General features: G+C 36.4%; 2 protein-coding genes across 6 annotated transcripts in view; one reads left to right on the top strand and one right to left on the bottom strand.

The window, feature by feature from the left end:
- Nucleotides 1-6308, top strand: part of VRK2 (vaccinia related kinase 2) — a 46617-nt gene extending 40309 nt beyond the window's left edge. For 3 of the 4 annotated variants that reach the window (XM_010574845.1, XM_010574846.1, XM_010574843.1), the window contains 3 exons: nt 2085-2258; nt 2597-2773; nt 5828-6308. In XM_010574845.1, the coding sequence (XP_010573147.1) occupies nt 2085-2258; nt 2597-2773; nt 5828-6070 (594 nt within the window). In that variant the 3' untranslated portion in view covers nt 6071-6308. The remainder of the gene's footprint in view (nt 1-2084; nt 2259-2596; nt 2774-5827) is intronic. The other variant, XM_010574847.1, reaches the window with a different exon arrangement.
- Nucleotides 6121-21415, bottom strand: part of FANCL (Fanconi anemia, complementation group L) — a 31750-nt gene continuing 16455 nt past the window's right edge. Inside the window, exons 7-14 of one of the 2 annotated variants that reach the window (XM_010574849.1) lie at nt 18640-18723; nt 10685-10835; nt 8811-8894; nt 8138-8183; nt 7967-8048; nt 7049-7165; nt 6647-6718; nt 6121-6167 (exon numbers count right to left, since the gene is read on the bottom strand). In XM_010574849.1, coding sequence (XP_010573151.1) covers nt 6132-6167; nt 6647-6718; nt 7049-7165; nt 7967-8048; nt 8138-8183; nt 8811-8894; nt 10685-10835; nt 18640-18723 — 672 coding nt within the window. In that variant the 3' untranslated portion in view covers nt 6121-6131. The remainder of the gene's footprint in view (nt 6168-6646; nt 6719-7048; nt 7166-7966; nt 8049-8137; nt 8184-8810; nt 8895-10684; nt 10836-18639; nt 18724-21415) is intronic. The other variant, XM_010574848.1, reaches the window with a different exon arrangement.

The following is a 21415-nucleotide window of genomic DNA, read 5'->3' as shown; positions in this document are numbered from 1 at the left end:
AAGTTGCCTGTAACATTCACTGCAGAACAGCTGCAGAAAGGAAATTTTAGAGTTATTCAGAGGACTTACGGAGTACTTAAATACAAGTAGAAAGAGCAGATAAGTGAACTTTCTCTAAATTTATTGCTGTTTTCAGAAAATCCAATTTTTCCATCTGTGGTTACTGGCTGCAGAGGATGTTCAAGGCCTGGTACACTTTGGTGCTACAGTCCTGACAAAGTGTTCGATGACAGGCAGGCACTTCCCACTGCATCTCTTCACGGCCCTGTCTGTAGTTATCCTAGGTCTGACTCTTTTCATCTCTGCATTCCCTTTCCACCTCTCCTTTTATTCACCAAACACTTCTCCCATTAAAGAGGCAACCTAAGAATAGTGGGAGCCACTACAAACAATCCACTGTCTCCTCACTTCTTTGCTTATGAGCAGAATCTGACTCCAGATGACCTGTCTGATTCCACCTGTACCAGTTTGGTACACAGGAAAGAGGTGATTTTGGGTTAATTCCCTTCTGAAGACCAGTAAACACCCGTAAAGGGGATCCTGTAACATCAGCTCCTTGAAGATGATGTGAAGAGGAATTGCTACAGAACATGAATTTTAAGATGCAGCTCCCTATATAGTATATGAGTCTAATCTTGAGGTGACATAAAAAGCCTAACAGTGGCTACATCCTGGTTCTTTGTTTCAATTGCACACCAAACATAGGTGATAAAATATTAATTGCATTAATTCTCAAATTTGTTTACCGCAGTTTTTGGCAGCGGCTAAATATTTTTAGCTTTTTCACCTGCAGTAAAAGTGCCAGCATTATGCCCAAATGAAGTATGGTAAGGCCAGCTGACTACCTGCTAGATTTTGTATTAAAAAGTAATTACATCGATACCAACCTGTAATTTTTATTAGTGTGGACTATGGTAATTTTTAGGCATAAAATAAATATTTTCACGAGTGCTCCAAGTCCTGTTTTGAAACTGGTGTAGTAATTTAAAGTATGTATACATTGTGAAGATACCAGGGGTTGCTGGCAACAAGCTCAGCAGTTCTTGCATGGTGCTGTGTGGTGCCCTGATGCAGAGAAAACAGCTTGGGCCCCTGCATTCAGGTAACTGTCAGTGTGGCACCGAGCCTCGCCTGTGCAATTCCATTGCTCAGGGCTACCTACAGCGTTCGGTCCTGAGGTAGACTGTTTGAAACTAGCTTGAGTTGTTCAGAACAGATACACCTTTATGTTCCTAAAGTTAGTAATTTTCACAGAGCAGAACTATACAGATTATATTCTTAAGAGGTGTTTTGGATTAAACAATATATGAAGTGCCTGCTGGCACTTTCAACGGTATTTAGTTTGTGCAGTTTCTATCTCCTGTATGTATTTAATTTGCAGAATAAAAAAGCAGCCCATTATTTCTTTTTTAGCTGCTATATTCAGATACAGCTGCTGCATAGAGGACCATATGCAAACATTACAGTTACGGAGTTATTAGTGTGCCAGAAGTACCAAAGGCATGTGGCATACAGCCTGTGTTTTGGCTACATTTGTCTTCCAAGTTACAAAAGCCAAAACCAGACATCATTTGATACTTACTGCTTAGAGCAGCACTGGAAAAAACTTGCATTAACTCATGCAACTATTCACCATGTATTTCCCCATTTACATTTTAGGAGACTGTAGAATATAAGTCTTAACTCTTAAATTAGATTACCCAAGTCAGAAGACTTAGCGATTATCTTACTTTAGAGAATTTTGCATTTGATTCAATCCAGTGATACAAAATGCATTCAGCTTTACTTGTTAATGAAACAAACAGTGACTTACTGGCATCATTCCCAATAAAGGCTATTAGTGAATGTTTTGAAATGTATAACTGAAGTTTATTTTATAGCATACTTCGCAAATACAGCATAGCTCTAACTTTGTACTGTTTGAAGAAGACATTTATTGATAATTAAAATGCTGAAAACAATTCTTTTGAGAAAGATAAAAGCTTACTCTCATTCTGTGTTCTCAGAACTGAAGACGGAACAATTTTCTTTTTGAAATACTGACTTTTTTTCACTATACAAAATAGTTCACTGTACATCAACAGGTTCGCTTACCAAAGCCTATGCCAAAGCCAGTTCAGCAGAAGCAAAAAAAGATGGAAGGTGAAGAATACGTCTGTCAAAACAAAGCCTGTACTGGGGTAACAGGCAAACAACTCCAAGATAAAGAAAAGCCAACTAAGTTTAACAGGATGCTTCACCAAACGGAGCCTCAGCAGGTGAGGATTTGGGCATCGCAGTAATGCATGGTATCTCCTGGGAGTTTGTTTGCTCTGTCAGCTCAATGTCCACCTTTTGGGGTCGGCGAGGGAAAAAAGTGCTTGAAAAAAGCCAGGAGCTACGTCTCATACTCCAGAAGTTGGCATACACTTACTGGCTTGTATTATTCCAAGCCTAAAACTGAGTTTCTTGTAAGCCCGGGGAATAAGTGCAGAGAGGGCACTAAACTTACCTGTCTCAAACCTGACAGGTCCAAGTATCAGAATGGTACCTGTGACAATTTTGAACGTTACTGAATTCTTGTCAGCATACAGAATTACTATCTGTACATCTACAGGTTCGCTTACCAAAGCCTTCACCAAAGCCAGTGCAACAGAAGGAAAACACAGTGAAAGAGGAAGAATGTAACTGCCTAAGCAGGCCCCATGCTCGGGTAACACACCGGCAATTCCAGGCTGAAAAGAAGCTAGTTAAATTTTACACTACGATTCAGGAGACTCAACACCCCCAAAAGGTGAGGTTTTTGGTGTTACCTTAGAACAGTCATGGCACCTTGCAAGAGAAAGATCAGCTTTTCTAAAAACAAGAGTTTAAAAAAACCCAACAAAACCACCACACGACCACAAACAAAGCCTAAACTAAATATATGCCACAAACACTAAAAGTCTGTATAGTTGCTTGGTCATACTATTCCCAAACTACCACTCCTGGTTTTTTATAGTTTGATAGTAAAACACTGCGCTTTGAGTACTGCAACAGTGTGTCTGCTCATCAGATAAAGGTGCTGGGGAAACAACAATCTCCGTTTGTGAACCCTGTTGTTTTCTTGGTAGAAACTTACTTTAGTAGTTTCCTTTTCTACATAGTGGAAAACTTCATAGCACTCTTAATTAAGTTCTTAAATTCTGACTGTTTAATCTGAGGATTTTAGTAGTTAACTAACTCATCTCAAATATTATTGGTAATTTACTGCATAAAAGGGTTAAATGAATGTATTCAGTCACACTTTTCAACTGTACATGAAAAAATTGATGAAAAAAATGTTAGTAAAAATAATGCAGATAAAGTACACCTTAGTAATCATACTGTGCTCCTTTTCTATGGAGTTTATGTATACTTTAACAAAGAGATTCTAACCTGTTTCTTTCATATAGAAAAATAACTTGTTAAATGAGGACGATTTCTAATAAGCACAAAAATGCAACTTTAAGGTTAGCTTTATTATTAATCCAAAATTCTTTGCTTCAAGCAGTCTGCTGATCACTGCCTGGAGACTCTGGTACAAGCTAGGAGAGTGAAGCAGAAAAAGCACAGCTGTACCTGAGAGCATCAGGCAGTAAAGTGGTGAGCAGAACAATTTTTGGAGATGTTTTGGCTGATAGCAAGGTAGACAGATTCTGAAAAGTCTCTCGAGTCCTGACACAACAGTGACTCAAAGTAACAAATATGATTTTGTAATAGGAAGGTATTGCAGTGCTACTTCCTAGTCCTCAAATGTAACATTTAAAAGATATTAGCAAAAAAAGGTAGCAAATTCTTCCCCCAAATCTCCTCCCTCCTCTAATTTTATGTAAAAGCTACCATCGTCCTAAGAAAGAAGCCAATATGGAAAAGAGAGCCACATTTAGGTTTCCAACATGGCATAAGAAAAAAAAGAGCTGGTGTAAATTCCCCCATTTAACTTGAACAGTAAGCACACAGTATGGATTACAGATCTTGACACTGGAGAGTAACTTGGGGATTCATGTTTCCCAACTTTTTGTGGGAGGAATGAAAAGCACATTCTTGCAGAAAAGGGACCAATTGCTGGTCTAGTATTTAGATTATATTTGTGTTTTGATTTAGTCTTTATTAAGGAGAAGCTGCTACTCCAGTATGATTAATAGTGCTGCATTGATGTAGAATAGTTCTGTGGTACTCACTGAATATTATGCATAATAGGGGAGAGTTAAAACGGATGTCAGATAACATTTAAGATATTCAAGTGAGAAACTGGAGAAGGAAAAAAAGGCAAGATTGTATTAGTTTCATTTTGCAGACTTCCTCTCAATTTCTTTCACATAATTTAGGAGGTTGGTAAAGGAAAGCTATATAGGAAATTTTAGAGTACTGAGGTTATGAAAATTCAGGAGCATTCTTCAGGCACAAAGCAGGGAAAAAACAATGGTTCATGCAGGAACTAGAGTGGCGAGAGGCTGTCACGCATTCTCCAGAGAGCAATTCCAAACCCTTTGGGAAGGCAACTGCCTGCAGTAGTAAACTGCAGGCACCTCACTCTAAGTTAGCCACTTAGATGGGATCGCCACCCTGTTGCTATTAACAGACGATGCAGTTAACCGTCTGAATACAGAACTTGGAGGGAAAGTTCTCTTTCTCCCTGTTTTTTTATCTTTTGGGGAAGTCCATTCAGAAGAACATCACGTGGCTGGGACAATGAACGAATTGAGTGTGTCTGCTTAGTAAGATGCTACTGGAAAGCAGTTAAAGTGTAGGTATAAATTAAACCAAGAAACATTTCTATGCTGAAAGGGGAACACCTGACCGAGAGGAGTAGGACAAGAAGGGTAGGATGCTTATGAGAGACGGGACAGCTAGACAACCTGGGGAAGAGAGAACGAGGTAATATCTAGAAAATACATGGAAAAAACAAAAAGCAGAGAAGAAAAAACCTGTGAGCTGCCCTTGTGTTGGATGTAATAGTATCTTTCTATCAGATGGAGCCCATATTTAATTAAAAGAAGAGAAACAGACATGTCTGTCACCAATTTGAGAGAGGAATAAAACAGGAAGACAGGAAATTTCTATTAGAGAAATACAATTTACATTATGAATTTTCATGAAGAAAACTACATTGCTAGGGTTGAAATTGAGTGGGATGTATTGGTAAAAAATAACATATTGCAAATGGGATCATGGAAAGGAAACCAGAGGTAGAAATTTTTCTAAGGGACAATGGAAAATATGGTCAAGTCTTGGATAGATGAGAAACAGAAGCATAGTGTTTGGGGATTCCTTTCAGAAATGGAGATCAAAAAGGTAAGCCAAGGATGACATTGCTTCTGGAGACCTAAAAAGCCCCCAACCACCACCCTATCCAACTAGAACAAAATCCCCACTATTCGCATATTTATGCTATCGGTGATAAAGCAGGAGAAGTTTAGCTTCACTAGGAAAACCAAAAACTTACACAAATTAAAACAGCAAATCAGACTTCAGAGTAATGTCTAGGGTTTCCAGGCTAAACTTTATTAGCAGGAACACTGTAAAGACTTAAAATATTAACATTATTTGGAAACAAGTTAAAGATATAGAAGGATTTCAGCTGTTGACTTCAGTAATAGAGTATGTCTCCTTAGACGGTGTTTAATCATACCTAATGTTGTACACTTAATATACAATATACTTATACCTGCAAATCCCAGAGTTAAGACTTTGTAAGAATTGTCTTGCTTTCTCCAGGATAATTTAAATACCTAGATGTCGTCTTTTGTGTCTTTGTTTTTCCGATTCACACTCGATTATTCAATATTAAGTTTGCTATTACCATATTTATTTTCTTTTCCTGCAGAAAGACACTGCAAGAGAATTACCACCATTCGACCCCCAAGCAACATTCTCAGAATCCAAAAAGAAACACAATCAACTCTTAACTACAGATCATCCGCTATCACTGCAAGAAACTGATTCTGACATCACTAGTCCTTCGATGTCCATTATATTTAGGCTTGCATTTACTGACAAAACATACCACTACAGTATAGCTATACTTGTACTTCTGCTACTAATATTACTTTCCTTGTATTTTCTTTGATGTCACTGTTTCAGTGTCTTCAGTGTAAGTGCAGCCGTGTGCCCATCACACAGTTTTTCCCTCAAAGTTTCTTCACTGAAGATTTCAGCGTCAGTGGCTTGAAAAAGATTTTTTTAAATAATACTGTCAATACATCTCTTTTACAGGCAAGTTCTCTTAAACTTTCCAAATCTGCACTCAATAGTTATGTATGTACTAAGCTATTTGTACAAGGCTGTTTCGTGTTACAAATGTTAAAATGTTGGGATACTTTTTTTTTTTTTTTAAACTGGATCTTTACTACAGCAACATTAAAAAAGTATCATGGAGTAAAATGCGGCGTGATATTTAATTACTCTCACTAGTATGTTGATAACTGGTGTGTAGCTGTCTTTATACTGTTTCAGAAAACCTTTAGTTAAATGCTGATGCATTAAATGCATGGGAATTTAAAGTTTTCCTCCCTTTATGCCAATGTGTAAAGGGAATATAGTAGCCACATACTCTCTTTTACAACTGACTTAGTCTGTGGTAGCTTACATAAAGGCGAAACCTAACAATTTAGTTCAATCAGTCATTTTCATGAGTTTTCCTTACCTTATTACAATATGGACATTCACCAAAGATGACATTAAAACTCTGTCTGCTAGAAGGAAGACTTTGTAGCCACTGCAACATAAGTAAGTGGATTAAAATTCACATTTGTTCCATATCAAATTTAAGAACAATCTATTACCAGGGTTTTTTCCAAACAGAGTTCAGTTGATCAACACCTGACACGGGGTGTGTCAAGTCAGAGTCTGTATAATCACAAAGTGAGGCAGGTTCCCTTCCACAGGGAGCCTATTTATGAATTGTGGCTTAGGAGAGAAGAGGAAGCACAGTGACTGCTGTAGCACTCCTTTAAAGGATTTTGCTTCATCTTAAATTTCAGTGGGCAATGCTTACATTCTAGACTCTGTCAGTTAATGAGCAAGTCTGTCCCATTAATTATTTTACCTCATAGAGGCAAGCCTGGTGAAAAGGTTGTCCGCATCGGGGATCATCACACACTTGATCTGGAGTAGTGCCATTGAGTCGATAGGCATAGCAGATTCCACAGTCCTTAGCAAAATCCTTAAAACACAACATGTTTTAGCTTGCAGTATAACTGAAAGGAAGAAATAGGGCTGGTAACACAGAAAACACGTTCATCTATTTGTCTTTGCTTTTGCGGTTTTTGTTACTTAGAATTACTAAGTATTTTGCCTTCAATATATATGTTTACACCATTATGGCATAAAGAGTGAGATTACGTGCCGGACGTACAAGACTTTAGTAGGTTCTATTTTATCTTCTCACTGAATTACATCGAGTTTGACAAGCATTTTCATACTCTTGGGCCCCATTGTTTCTTTTTTATTAAACACAATGATTTGTCATTACATTTGGACATTAGACACGAGACCTCAGTCAGATATTAATTTAAAAATTTCACAAGTTGAAAGCAAAGCTAGTAAATACAGCGTTGTGAAAAATTAATTCCAAGTTTGTTTGAAATGCACCAGTATTTGGACGGCCTCTTGTCCCCTCTAAGGAGCTCTGCCTAATTAGAACTTAAGTCATCAACATCCGTAACAAGAGTGTTTGGATTTTCCACATCTCATTAGCTACTCTGGAACTTCCTCTTTCCCTTTTAATAGTGAAGCCTGTTATTAATCGCCTTACTGCTATGAAGGCCACAGGAAAGTCTGCACCTCTAATCAAAGGTTAACAAGCTCTGACAATTGTTGCTTGAAGTTCAGAAGTCCTTATGACAATATATTAATCCAATTACCTCTCTTCGAAGTCTCTTATTTTTGCTGGCAGTTATAAAGTGACTATTTAAATTTTACTTATTCAGAAATAACGACTGATGATTAACAAAAAGCAACTTACACTTTTTTCTAACACAGCACGAGATGGAAAATCAATTTCTAAGAGGTCTTTCAAGTTTTGTAATAAACTGATTTCTGGATCCCTGCAGGTGGGAGAGAGGGTGAAAAAAGTCAACACTAGGAATGGCAAATACCATTTCGGTTTCAAACCTGTATTATTAAAGATGCTTACCATAAGTGCATATTGTTGTTCAGCTTAATTCTCAAAGGGTTAACCACTGCAAACAATGTACATAAATAATTACATCATCTTTACAATCCCCTTCGCTCCCCCACCCAATTTAACCTCTCATATTTCAGCACTGAAGGGGAAGGAATAGGTCAGGGGTTCTTTAATTACTTAAGGTACCCAAGTCAAAGACTGCTCTTAGTTTTCAGTTTGGGGAATTCATTACACTAATATTTAAAACATCATACTGTTGAAGATACGATCGTAGTTACCTTAAAAAGTTGGTAAAAAGCTGTGGGACACAGAATGAGAGACTTAAATATTCCCAAACACTATTAGGACTTATGTAGTAATTTTTTATTTTTTAAAGAAAATTATATTAAAATATAAACACAGTTAGGTAATCACCTGTAGGGGACAGAGTTCCCTCCAAACTGTGCTAGGAAAGCACTGGAAAAAAGTGTCACTCACAGAGCAAACCAGCATGCTATGGATTTAGGCTGTTAAAAACCCCAGCATCTACTGTGTAACACTCTCCTACACAAGTATTCAGCTTAATTCCTGGCTCTGCTTAAGTAAAGTTTACCCCAGGAGTCTGACATAGCTTACGCTACTATCTGCTTGCCAGAGATCAGATTCTAGAAGAGAAACAAACAGTGTGTGTCTGCTGCCTTACCGTGATCTGCTCCAAGAAAATAACACTCGGGGAGCATGCTTGGATGCCGAGGATCTACCTCTATGGTCACAGAGACATTGTTCCCTACAATAAGAAAGCAAGTAAGTCATAGGGGAAGCTTTTCTTTGCAGTCAAGTATTTGAAAATGGAAACATTAACCTTTTTTTAAAAGCAGTTTTAAATTGGTTAATTCAGGCTGTTTTTCATTGCAGTAAATGATTAAAAAGTTGGTAGGTATCCAAATTAACTGTACAAAATATTAGTATATATTAAATATTTAAATTTCAATGGACTGTAATTAAAAATAGCAACTGATTAAAAAAACCTGCCAGTCTTGCATTTCTTTTAGACTAATCTTAACCTAACACTTAGACTTGTTTCTGAATAATCAAACTCAAGCTGGATGACATAATCCACTTGAAATCTTAGTGAAATTTTAAAGGTAGTAGGGAAGTAATTGTTATTAATTCCTCATTATCTTTTACAGTCAAAGAGAGAAGCATAAAGACCCTATTAAGCAGTAAAAGTCCGTGTGTCCCCCCCCAGCATACTCCTGGACTGAGTGAACAATGGCATATTTTTGAAATAGCAAATACTTTTTCTTTTACAAGATACCCCATCATCCTCCTAAGGTCTGCTATTCATAAGGGGTAAGCAGCTCAAAAATGTTCTGGATCCAGGTTAAAAACCTCACAGCAAATTCTCTTCTAAATAAAACCAGGTGAAACCCAACATTTTTTGTAATAAAGAGGTATGTTAGGCTTGCCCTCCTTGAAGGGAGGAATGACTGAAATCAAAGTTTAGTCATAACTGTTGTTCATCACAATCTTCAAAGGGCTCAAAGCCTTGTACTGCCCTCCATTGATGTACCGTGAGGCGCTTTTTGAGGCGCTTCTTTCCTTTTCATTGGTCTGTGTCAAAGTACAGCAGAACCAAGATAAAGCCACCCTGACTGCACGCACACACAAAAAAGAAGTGTTGTCCAACCCATGTCATTTTAGCCAGTTGCTGAACTTTTTCTGTCCCTCCCTCCACCCCCAATGAAGAAGCAGCCTCAGCACCCCACCAGCTCCTTTCCTTCTTCAATCATTCTTGCCACCGGTTTCAGGGACAACATAGGTCTACTTTGGTCCATTGTATGTTCTCAGATTTCTACAATGTGCTATTGATATTTTGGATTTAAGCTAAAAATCAGAACTCTTCTTTCAAAGATACACTCCGCCCTCACCCCCCATTTCTAACCTCTGACAGTGGCAAGTTTCTCCTTTACAATTACAAGACTCCTCATCCTATATATATTAAGACCTTGAAATGCCAGCCATCAGCATGTGAATTAAGGTACTTTAACACTGTAAGCCTCGCATTTCCTCTCTTCTCGTATTTCTTTGTCCTTTCCACCTGCCTCTTTTAACCCCCTTTTCTCCCTTTTGACTGCACTCTTAACATTCCCTTCACTCTTCCAGGACAGGATCAATCTAAAGTAATAAGCTGTTAAAAACCCCCTGGAATTTGTGAACAAGGGCTTCATCCAAGCTGATTTTTTAAAAATAACTGATTTTTCTCGAGTTATCATGCAAGTCCTCAGTTTTTGACAGTTACATGTTCATAATTTACAAATACACAATATTTCCTGCAGAAACTTTCATTTTATGTGACACCATAAAGTTGTAATTAATTTTCTGAACAAGTTTAGTATTCTCTGGGAGGTTATTTTTTTAACTATACAGAATAAGAGAGTTGTGTCTTGTTGGTTTTAAATGCTACCTTTCATTTTCCTAACACCAACAAGCACCATCTGATTAGATAAGCAAAGCACAACAGCACCCTAAGTTTTACTTCTCAGACCCACTGTATTCCTTCAAATCTTTTCGTACCTATTGCAATTCTTCTTGCTGTAGCACTCCGTGTGGGATTTTCTGGCTCAAGCACCCATGTCTTCCCATCAATTTCATCCATGGCATCCCAAAATTCTTTCAGCGATTCTAATGCCGCCAGGAACTGATTATAAATGTCTATTAAAGAGTTCTAAGAAAAGAAGAAATTTAAACAAGTTTCATATAGCTTCCACCTACAGCCATCAGAATATTTCAAAAACAAACTGTAGGTAATTTAAGAAGTGTTAAAATCTAGTTATGTATCCAATTGTATCATGGTAGCATAAAAGGTTGAACCTCATAGTTTTTTTGAAACAACACAGTGTTGTATCCTGAGTACAAATAAGTACTCTAATCCTGGTAGTTCGTGATATACATGCATCATACCTGGATTTGATAGTGTTTTATACTCCTTTTCAGAAAACTTTTCTGAAAACTGGTAACAACTATTAATTTGCCTTGTAACAAACTACTGTAAAATTAAAGTAAAAATCATCATTATCTACTGTTAAACTTCTAACATTCTGATATTTTGTCTCTACTTCAGCTGAGCAACATGGCAGTAGTACCAAATATAAATACACAGAAATACCCACATAACTAATGTGGCTTATTTATTTTTTAAAGACTCTAAGAAATATAGCCTAACAATGGCATAATAATTATCTCAAAATTAAGCAGTATAAAAACAGGTACTTAACATTAGATTTCAAGCCATGTAAGTATGGTAAGAGAAGAAGAAACCGTCTAATAATCAGAGGATTACACTCAAGGGATTTCAGTATTTGAGAGTGGATTAGATGGAATCAGAAAAATCTTTCATTATACAGGAGAATATACAGAACAGCAATGCAAAAGAAGTCTTCTTAAAATCATCACTGAGCACAAGAGAAGTAACTATTTCTACAGGGAAGGACTTATCCAAGCAGAGAAAACACTCAGCAGTCAAGTTAACCCCTTTCCAAATGCAGATGCCCAGAGGGTACAGAACATGAATTTAGGGAACCGAAAGGAGGTGAAGGATGCACGAGGAGGAACAGAACAGAGAGGAGTTCTATTTGGCGTAATGCCCCATACAGGTTTTGAGCCTGACGTCAGAGGGAATCGGCGGAGGAACTGGCAAGTGTCCTGACCTGACCAGCAGGAGAACAAGGAGCCATGAGAATGTGGCTTCCTGGGGAGAGACGAAGCTACGACAGGAAAAAAGTGAAGGTGTCAAGGAACTAGACAAGGGCGGCAGTGAAGAGAGATCAAGGGTGGGGGGAAGCGTTTTGGAGACAAACTCTTCCTGGATAACTTCCTTCTCAAATTGTTTGGTAGTGGGAAATTCAAGAGTGGAAAGAGAGGAATCATTTGGGAGCACCGAAGGGGATTTTGGAATCGTTTACACAGAACACAACTGACCAATTAAACGCATGAGTAAAAGCAGGAAGGATAGGAGAGAACGGACAGGACTTCCTTCTTCAATTAGGATAAAGAGATGGTAACATATGTTCTAAAACCCCAAAAAGATAACACAAAAATATTTCAGGTATCTTTTGGCCTGGGAAAGAGTTCTTGGGGTCAAAAAGGAAAAGCAAAGCAAGTGATCAGTTCTTAAAGGGGTTTTTTTCTATAAATAACACAAAATATACATGGAATGGTTTCCTTTAATCTTTAGTGATTATGTTCTTCCTTTCTCACCTGGACAAAAAGAAGCAAATTATATGAACATTTTCAGATGAAGAAATATGATTTTTATATGTAATAAGTTTTTATATTTTACACATACATATTTTAGAAAGAAACGGTGTAGCTTAGAAATAAAATGCTACATTTTTTCCTGCTGTTATTAAATTATATTAAAGTAGGAAAGCACTTAAGCAGAAAAGTGTGAATACTGCCAATCTCAAAATGTAACGCTTATTATCTTTAAAAGCATTTTGTTACTTTTATAATACCTGAAGTGATATAATAGTGTCAGTCACTTAACCACATCTTAGAGTATAATATCTTCATCTTAAGTACTATTATTTCCAGTATTTTAATAATTTTCACACAGTCCTGAAATGTGATCTTTTGTGCTCTGATGACACTTAAATTAATAGCATAATTTTCTGGTACTTGCAACAGTTGCTTTCCATTTTGATTTTTTACATTTTTCTATATCACATACAGATAAATCCTCTAATAATCATTTTTATCTTTATCTTCCGGGAATTCAAAGGGTTTCACTAGAAAAAAGAAACATCAAGGGATTATAACCCACAGATAAGTTTTAAAATCCAATTAATTTTAATACTAATTGTAATTTTTCAATGATGTTCCTTAAAAAGGTAGTTAAATCTTTTTTTTTAATGCACTGTTCATTTGATCTTATTTGCATGCTTCATTGATGTTGCCAGCTGTCTCCTGCTATATACATAAATGCATCTATAGCTATTTAAATACATCACATGCTTGTCATGCAAACCATGAAAACTGTAACGTTCCTTTTTATTTGATTAACCAACTAATTTTTGGTCATTGCCCAACACTCTTCCTAGAAAAGACTGCTATCATGCTTTTTTTTTTTTTTGTCTACACTACACCAAGGTAGTCACTAATAATGTCAAACAGCACAAGCTCTTTGTTTCTTGGTAACCTTTGTACAAATACATTACAATTTGTATGAAATATGTCAAATATTCTTTGGAAAATAAGACATTCATAATTCAGGATATCATCGCTGGGTGCCCTGACTCTAAAAAGCACTAGCAAAACCAAACTGGTTACTCCATCCTCTGTATCTGCTAGGGTTACCATGCTCATCAGGCAAGACATCCATTACAAAAACAGAGAACATTGTGGCAGTTTAATCTTTCACAACAACTTAAAACAAAATGAAGATATTTTTAATGTGTAGCATCAACCTTGCATTTTATTTCTAACTACTGAGGATACTGACATCAGCTGCCCATATGAGTAGTAATGACTAGCTAGCAGAGGTGAGGAAATACTAGTGCTGGAATAGTCACAAAACCTTAATGCAGTTTTTTGCACAAGTGGATATCACAGTCTTTTCTAACTTGATCACATACTACTATTTCCCCCCCCCGTGGGATCGCTGACATCTCTTGCAGTGGCTGGAAGGCGATCCCTCTGCAGCTGTGCTCCCTGATCCCCAGCCTGACCAGGCACTACTGAAGCCAGGGCAGAAGGCACCAATGAGGGCGCATGATTCTGACCAGACCTTCTCAAGCAAACCCACCGTGGCTGGGACAAAATTGTTTCTAAGATGAGGAATGGAGACTCCGCCATTCGACAAGGTCAAAAAAGTTTTACTGGTTTAGACTAGCAAACCAGCCTAAGAGGAGATGCGATGATTAGCTACTGTTACCTATGCTATGGCAGTTGTACAAGATACCGAGAGCTCGGGCTGGTTGAAAGACCCATCAAATGTGAATTCATACCAAATCAGCAGCCGGAGCTGGCTTCCTCTCTCCCTTAGAGCACTGAGGTCCTGAGAAGGCCCTCCAGTCCCAGGACACCTCATTACTTTCAAGTGGGAGCTTGGTAAGTTTTTGACAGAGATATGCTGCATGATTTAATGACCCCGTTCCCTTCGGCTCTCTACAATGACCACCACAGCAGCTGAGCAGCCCAAAAACATTATTGGGTTTACCATCAGAATGCATTTTTCACATTAGATGGCCTCATTCTGTGTTTTCATATGGAAAACCAAGAGGCTGAGAAAATGTTAGTTGGGAACACTCAGCTTGAGATCCTTTCATCTGGCTTTAAGAGGACTGGTTTTATTAGAACATCACCTCCCGTGACCATAGTCATAGCTTTAAACACTCAACACTTCTCCAGATTTTTCAAATTTCAAGTTGTGAGTGTAGAAAACAAAGAATACGATTAGTGACGACTCCTGAAAAAGCACTGTAAGTGACTCTCAGCACACAGAGTTTTCTCTCCCAACAAAGCATATATTCAGCCTCAAAGTCCTTGTTATTCAAGGCTCTATGAGGCAAAAATCTGACACATAGTGACACAAGCTATACCAACATAGTCCTTTGGACTGAACAGCAATTTCATGTTAATTTGGAGGGCCATGATTCTGTGATCTTCACTTCTGAAAACAGGTGTTTGTAGAGACTGGGTTAAATTGGTTATTTTACAGGAAAACAGACAAGTAAACATATCAACTGTGATGATTCCCCAGAAGTTTTCGAAAACTTTGACCCAAATGTTACCTTTGTGCTGTCAGACTACATGTATCCTCCATCCAGTTCAACAACTGGTAGGAGACAAAGCACTTACTTTGGTCAGTGAAAATCAGGTATTCTGGACCTTTCTGTTCAACCCTCTGCACTCTCGTCTCCATCTCATCACTGGTAGCTCTTCATGCCAACCCCTTCCTTCTTTTTTTACTTTACTCCAACTCAAACACCTTCCCAAGTTCACCCCTATTGCCCATACACTGTTTCCTGCAATTAAAGGATTAAGAAGGAATGGAAAAAAGTCACTCTACTCTTGGTCCTTATTTCTAGAGCCATAGAGGCTGGGAATAAAAAAAAGAAAGTCTTGAGTCTGCTCCTGCCATAAAATCCATGAAGCCTTTCAGTAACTCTTAAGAAGTACTACATGGCTATGCTGCCAAATTTCAAACACCTGGTCCAAATCCTCAATGGACTAAACATTAACCAAATAGTAGTAAAAATGTTCTAACTGAGGCAAATACAGCACAATTTATTATTTTTTTTTAAAGATTAAAATGTGATCATTATTCTGAGATTTTTTTTTTTGCTAAAATTCTTCCTCACACAACTGCAAAGCCTCCTAATGGAAAAGGTAAAGTAGCCTAAAATGCAGGTGCTGTTACTTGTTTGCCCTTTATGAATTCATAGGTAAAATACAGTTTAATAAAGCAAACAGTTGTTGACTGGAAAAGGGATCACCTGTATCACCTAAATAATTTATGATTCCTTAGATTTGCTTGGGAACTGTTCATTTCTCACAAACAGAACTTTAGCAATTTTCCCCCTCCTTAGCACAAATCAAAATGAGACACAACACTCTGAAATCTTTATAAAGTGTCTTGTCAACCATCTCCATTTTTTGTATTTATAGAGGCATATAAAACTGGTGTCTGTGAAGCTCCTTTGCTAAGAAAAAGCACAATTATGATGCATTTTACTGTGTTTTCATCAAAATAACTGAATAACCTCTTTCATACCACTATACATTCTGAATCTTGTATTACTGTTTCATTGTTGGCTGGCTGCATGACCTCATTAGTCATTAATTTCCACTCTCATGACCTTCATGTAGCCAACCAGGTGGGCAGTGGTCAGTATAGAAACAATACCCTGATGTGAGGGCAGCAGAATATAGATGCAGTGAAACTGCAGACCCATGCTTACAGTGTATGCTAAAATGTGGAGACAGCACATTTATCTGGTTATTTAGAAAAAGAATATAACTGAAATAAGTAGATGTTCTTGCACTTGTCATTGAGAAGCACTCTGCATTTATTTGGCACTTATAACAGTAGCAGCAGCAGCATTGCCCTTGGTGCTGATTTCTTACTACTCTAAAATGTCTCCTCTGAGCCAGAATACACTGGCTGTTGCTGATCATGCTGTGAGACACCTGCACTGGCTACTAGGCTTGTCATGACGCACAAAACCCTACCATCTTCAGCTTGACATTGTGCAAGTTATAATTATTCATCCAAATGAATATGTCAGAGCAGCAGCAGCAGACCTCTCATCAGAGCAAAAGAAAAATACATCAAAACATTATCAACCCAGCAGGAAGACAGGGACCATAAGGAAAATTACCCATTTTTAATATGGATGCCATAAAGCCATGTCTATTATTATACGGAGGGGAGGGGAAAAAAAAAAAAAGAAAAGAAAAGAAAAAACCCCACAAAACAACCACGCAACAAACCCTCAAGTTTGAAGTCCATGAGCACTGAAAAGAACCTGAAATAGGCAACAGCACACACAGGGGGGTGAAAAAAAAACATAAAAAATCAATTACCTGAAATTTATTTATATTTTCTTTCATAGGTGTTTAGATTCTAACAGTGCGATTGCATAAATTTAATTAAGCCTTGTTGGTTTTTACATTAAAGATGACCAATAAATATTAAAATTTAAGACCTATCAGTATCAAAATTTCATGTTACTTTACTAGAAAATAGGTATAGCATGGGGGTTTTGCCTTTTAGGAACCAAAACTTTCAACCACTTGAGGACCCGCTAAATTCTGTTACCAGTGGTGTTTCAGTGTTACCTAAGCTTAACCCTTATTTTACCATGGCGTGAAGACTGCTCACTGCAATGATTTCTATACATTTTGAAAATAAACACAATTTACACAACTACTACAGACTTTTTTTTCCAGAAGTGTTAGGTTCATGTCACTCCACAGATAAGGTCAATTTTCAAAAAAGACTACAACTAAAGCATTTCTACCAGCAGAATGCACAGGTTGCTGGTATTTGGTTCAGTATTAAAGCAGGCTATCAGCAGCTAGAATTAGTATCTCATGATTTCAAAACCTGGTCTTCAGTTAAATACAAACATCTATTGTTCATGTTTTCAAATAGTTCATAGGTAATTCTAACTGTAAAAAGATTTTAAAATCTCAAGCATCAGAATGTCATATTTTTAACATTAGATTTTTACTTGGTTGTAGTGTCAATATTAATACATTTGCTCCCATCTTTAACTTGTCAGAGGCTGCTTCATATCATGTTTTTCAAGAACATTTCATTAAAACACAAGGCCAGCTAGTAGCTTTAAAATTACAAACCGTAAACACAGAGAAGTAATGACTGTCAAGGACATTTGAAATGTTGTTAATTTGAGGCATCATAAATTGCAAAACTGTAAAATTAATAAAATACTATTAAAAGTATGTATAAAGTTTGAGGTTAGAAACAGCACTTGAAATCCTGCCTGTAGTATATGGAATCCAGTATAATTTAAGGGAAAAACAGTATCTGTTTAAATTGTTCCAAACCACACCAGAGAATCAAACCCTAAAATTACACGTGAAACTAAATATATTTTTTACTTGCAATGGTCCCTTCTTGCAGTTAGTTCCTCAAGCTCTCATATTAGGGGATTTGAGGGGACACACAGAACCTTGAGCTTTGCAGTCAAAATTATATGCCCGTCCTAAAATCATTCTGATGCAACCTTTCAGCCATGTTCCCTATGTAAATTTAGTACCATAAAGACAGGCTTTATTAATGGGTAGAAATCCTCACAACAGTTAGAATTATGAAATGCAATCATTTATGTAAAATCTATTTTCCTGAATTAAATGGAATTAAACATCAACTATTTTCTAGAGATAATTCAAATTAACTTACATATAAGTGGCCACATTTAAATCCATTTAATCAAGTACACATGCTCTATTAAGGAAAAAAGATACATGAAATAATGCAAGAGACACTAAAAAAAGACAATGGCTTTTGGTTCTTTATATTAACGATATCAGTTAAACTATGAAATTGGAATTCTATTAAGTACTTTTCTGTTGTTCTTTTGATTGTAACTGAAAAGGTTTTGTTATGTTATGAAAACTATATAGGATAACAAACTGGGGGACCGCCTTTTTTAAGTTCTGTCAACTTTAGAGGGTGCTTCTTTTCTATAAGACAATTGTTTCTCACACATATATTTTCCCAATCTCATTCCTAAAGATATTTCAGCTGTAGGAACAGCTTAAGAAAAAAAACAGCCAGTATGAGTGCAAAGCATACAACATGCAAGGTATAGCTATGTGGCAAGGAAAATACTTAAAACACTATCATAAGGAATATAGAGTTCAGTATTATTACATTTACATAAGGATGTATAAAAGTAAAATGCACACAGTGAAAAAAGCTGGAGTTAAAAAATAAAGTCCAACCCCTCATTACCACCTACATATTGTGTAAGTATCTCAGTTATTAAAAAAAGAAGTACAGTACAGCAGTTTACCTGTGGCATCCAAGAAATAGCAAACTGAACAGGAAAATCCACAAGGCAATCTGGTGGTTCTGTTGGATACTGAGGGAGGGAAAGAAAATACAGTTTTTCTTTTCTTTTTTTTTTTTTCAGTTTAAAGTCAGACTAATACTTAGCTGCCAAATTTGATAACGAAATACAAGCATTTCAAGCATCTTGAGAACTTGGCTGTTGGAGGAAACAGTATGTAAAGCATTTTCAGAAATAGTTATGATTGTTAATTATCATTTAAAGAAGAAATCTACATGTAAACAGTTTTTATATATCGTTTTTTTGTAAAGGCAGGAGAATCACAGTTTTCTGTGTTCAGTGTTCACAGATACATTAAAAAAGAACTTAAAACATCAAATATTTAAAAAAAAAATTCTCCTCAATTACCTGTACTGGATAGGAAAGGTTAAAAAAACCCAAACAACCCTTTCATGGGTCAAGAACTAATTTTCATTTAAACTAAAATATTTGCTCTGATTGGCAACATTTTTTGTTTTGAAACTGAAAGTAATCAGTAAGTATATAACTATTTAGAAAGAGATTAATAAACACACACTCCAAATTAAACAACTCCCCACCCCCTGCCCCAAATTAAAAGGTATCAATGAGGAAAAAATAGCTGTATTAAGAAAACTGAAGCTATAAAAGGTTTGATAACTCCAAGCACTCGCTATTCATTACACTAGTAAATCTATTGCTGTTCAGCATCCAATATGAAGTCTGTGGAGAAAAAAAATGGTATTTTCTGAAAAATAAAGTAGCAAAGGAAAGAAACATCTAATTACAAATAAACTATGTCCTTTATAAAAGCACCGATCCAAAATTTTATTCACCTGAGAAGTTGCCTCCTTTAGTCCTATGCAACCTTTCAAATTCTACCAATGATGTCCACAGCAGTTTTATAGAAATTGTATTAGTATTGCATCAACTGCCAAGACAAGAAGATGTTACAGAGAATCTTATCTGGGGAGACATATGAAAAAAAGTCCCAGCTTCCTCACAGAATTAGAGAGCTAAGACAAAGAGGCAAAGTTTAGCTGTGCTGCCTCCCATAACCATTCTCCATCCAAAGTAAACCTCAGACATAGACACTGTCCTTATTTATCAGACATCAATCAATTTATCAGTTTTTTAAATGTGTCTTTATTTTATGTAAAATGTAATTCTACAGTACTTAGTTTCAAACGGTTCTCTATGGCAAAGAGCAAAAAAGAGACACAGCTTCCCTAGAGCATCCATTCTTCACTGCTTGATTTTAATAATAATTTACTGGATTTATGATTTTACAGAAATTTGTTTAAACTTGCTTTTTAATTTCCCTTCATTTGTGGTTTCTGTTAGGCATCCACTTTCTGAAAACAACTCCTATAACTTGAATATCTTGTGCTTTCCCATTTTATCAAATTGGTGGCAGACAAACAGCAGTGAGAGAGCAAGAGAAGTGAAACAACCAGTTTGGACAGGAGGCGGTTACAACTTAGAAATGTATAGCCACAAAAGCTGTTACAGTTTCTTTTATTGTAGCGTTACTGTTCATGTATTGTATTGTAGTGTTAGTGGTTTTGTATTGTAGGTATTATTTTTCATGAAATACTTCAATGCTTGCATAGAAATAAACTTGTTTTCAATGTATAAAAGTACGCCTAGAACAAACTAAGTCAGAACAATTTTTCCGTAGGATTGGTTTTAGGACTACCTCATTTAAATCCCAGCAGCACTAGCCAATTATGTGTTTACTTTCTTGGTAAATAAATTCATTTTATGCAGTATTTTGTAGGATGCCTTTGAACAAGTGCTTGCAAACAGATTCTAACTTTATATTACTTTAAAAAAAAACAAACCAAAAAAAACCTACAGCACATTTTCCCCGCATTTTTTAGTCAAATTTTCTTTAAGAGCACAGTTTTGTACTGTGCACTAGATAATTGCCAAGAACTATGCAACAATGATTCTGTACATATGTACATAATGTTTTTAGACCTTGCAGAATGAAATCCTATATAAAATAAGGTGAATTATTCCCCAGGAGACAGTATTTTAAAATACTATACCAGAGCATATCAATGACATCATATGTTATTACAGTTACCTTCAAATATGTATGTCAGAAACCATCCTATTATTCTTTAAAAAATTTAAGCAATTGTTGAACAAAATATTTATATTGTATTTTTGAGCATGCAGCTAAATTTATCTAGAAAAAGTATTTTCACAACCCTTGCCAAATCATTCAGATGTTTACCAAAGCATCTTGATTACTACATGGTATGCAAATTCTTGCAGTGGCCTATTTGAATTCTCAGATCTGAAATGGCAAGCACCCAACCCACTTCTCATGCAATACAAAATGAAATCTGATAAATAAAATGCAATGTATTTAGTTTCATACTTGCAAAGATGCATGCTTTGTTTTCAGAAAACTTCTCTAGTTATTTATTTAAATTGTGAATGGATAAAGATTTCTAGACCAGGCATTTTCAACCAAATAAATTGGAAAACTATTTCATGAAATGTAATCTGAGCATTAAACAATATATCTTCTTACGAGGTTTAAGCCTAATAATTTACAAAAGTCAAAATTGTGTAGCACGTGATTTGGCTAACATACCTAACTATGATATGACCATTCTCAATTCTTCCAGGTTTGAATTGATCACCCCATTTCCTAGACACTTCTGTTTTGAAAGGACAGTTCCTAACGCAAAGCACATAAAACAAGGATAACAGGTGGAAACATTTGACA

Source organism: Haliaeetus leucocephalus, unplaced genomic scaffold (genome assembly GCF_000737465.1).
Source record: "Haliaeetus leucocephalus isolate CR32 unplaced genomic scaffold, Haliaeetus_leucocephalus-4.0 Scaffold450, whole genome shotgun sequence".
NCBI classification, from domain to species: domain Eukaryota; kingdom Metazoa; phylum Chordata; class Aves; order Accipitriformes; family Accipitridae; genus Haliaeetus; species Haliaeetus leucocephalus.
This window is presented reverse-complemented; position numbering and strand designations above follow the sequence as displayed.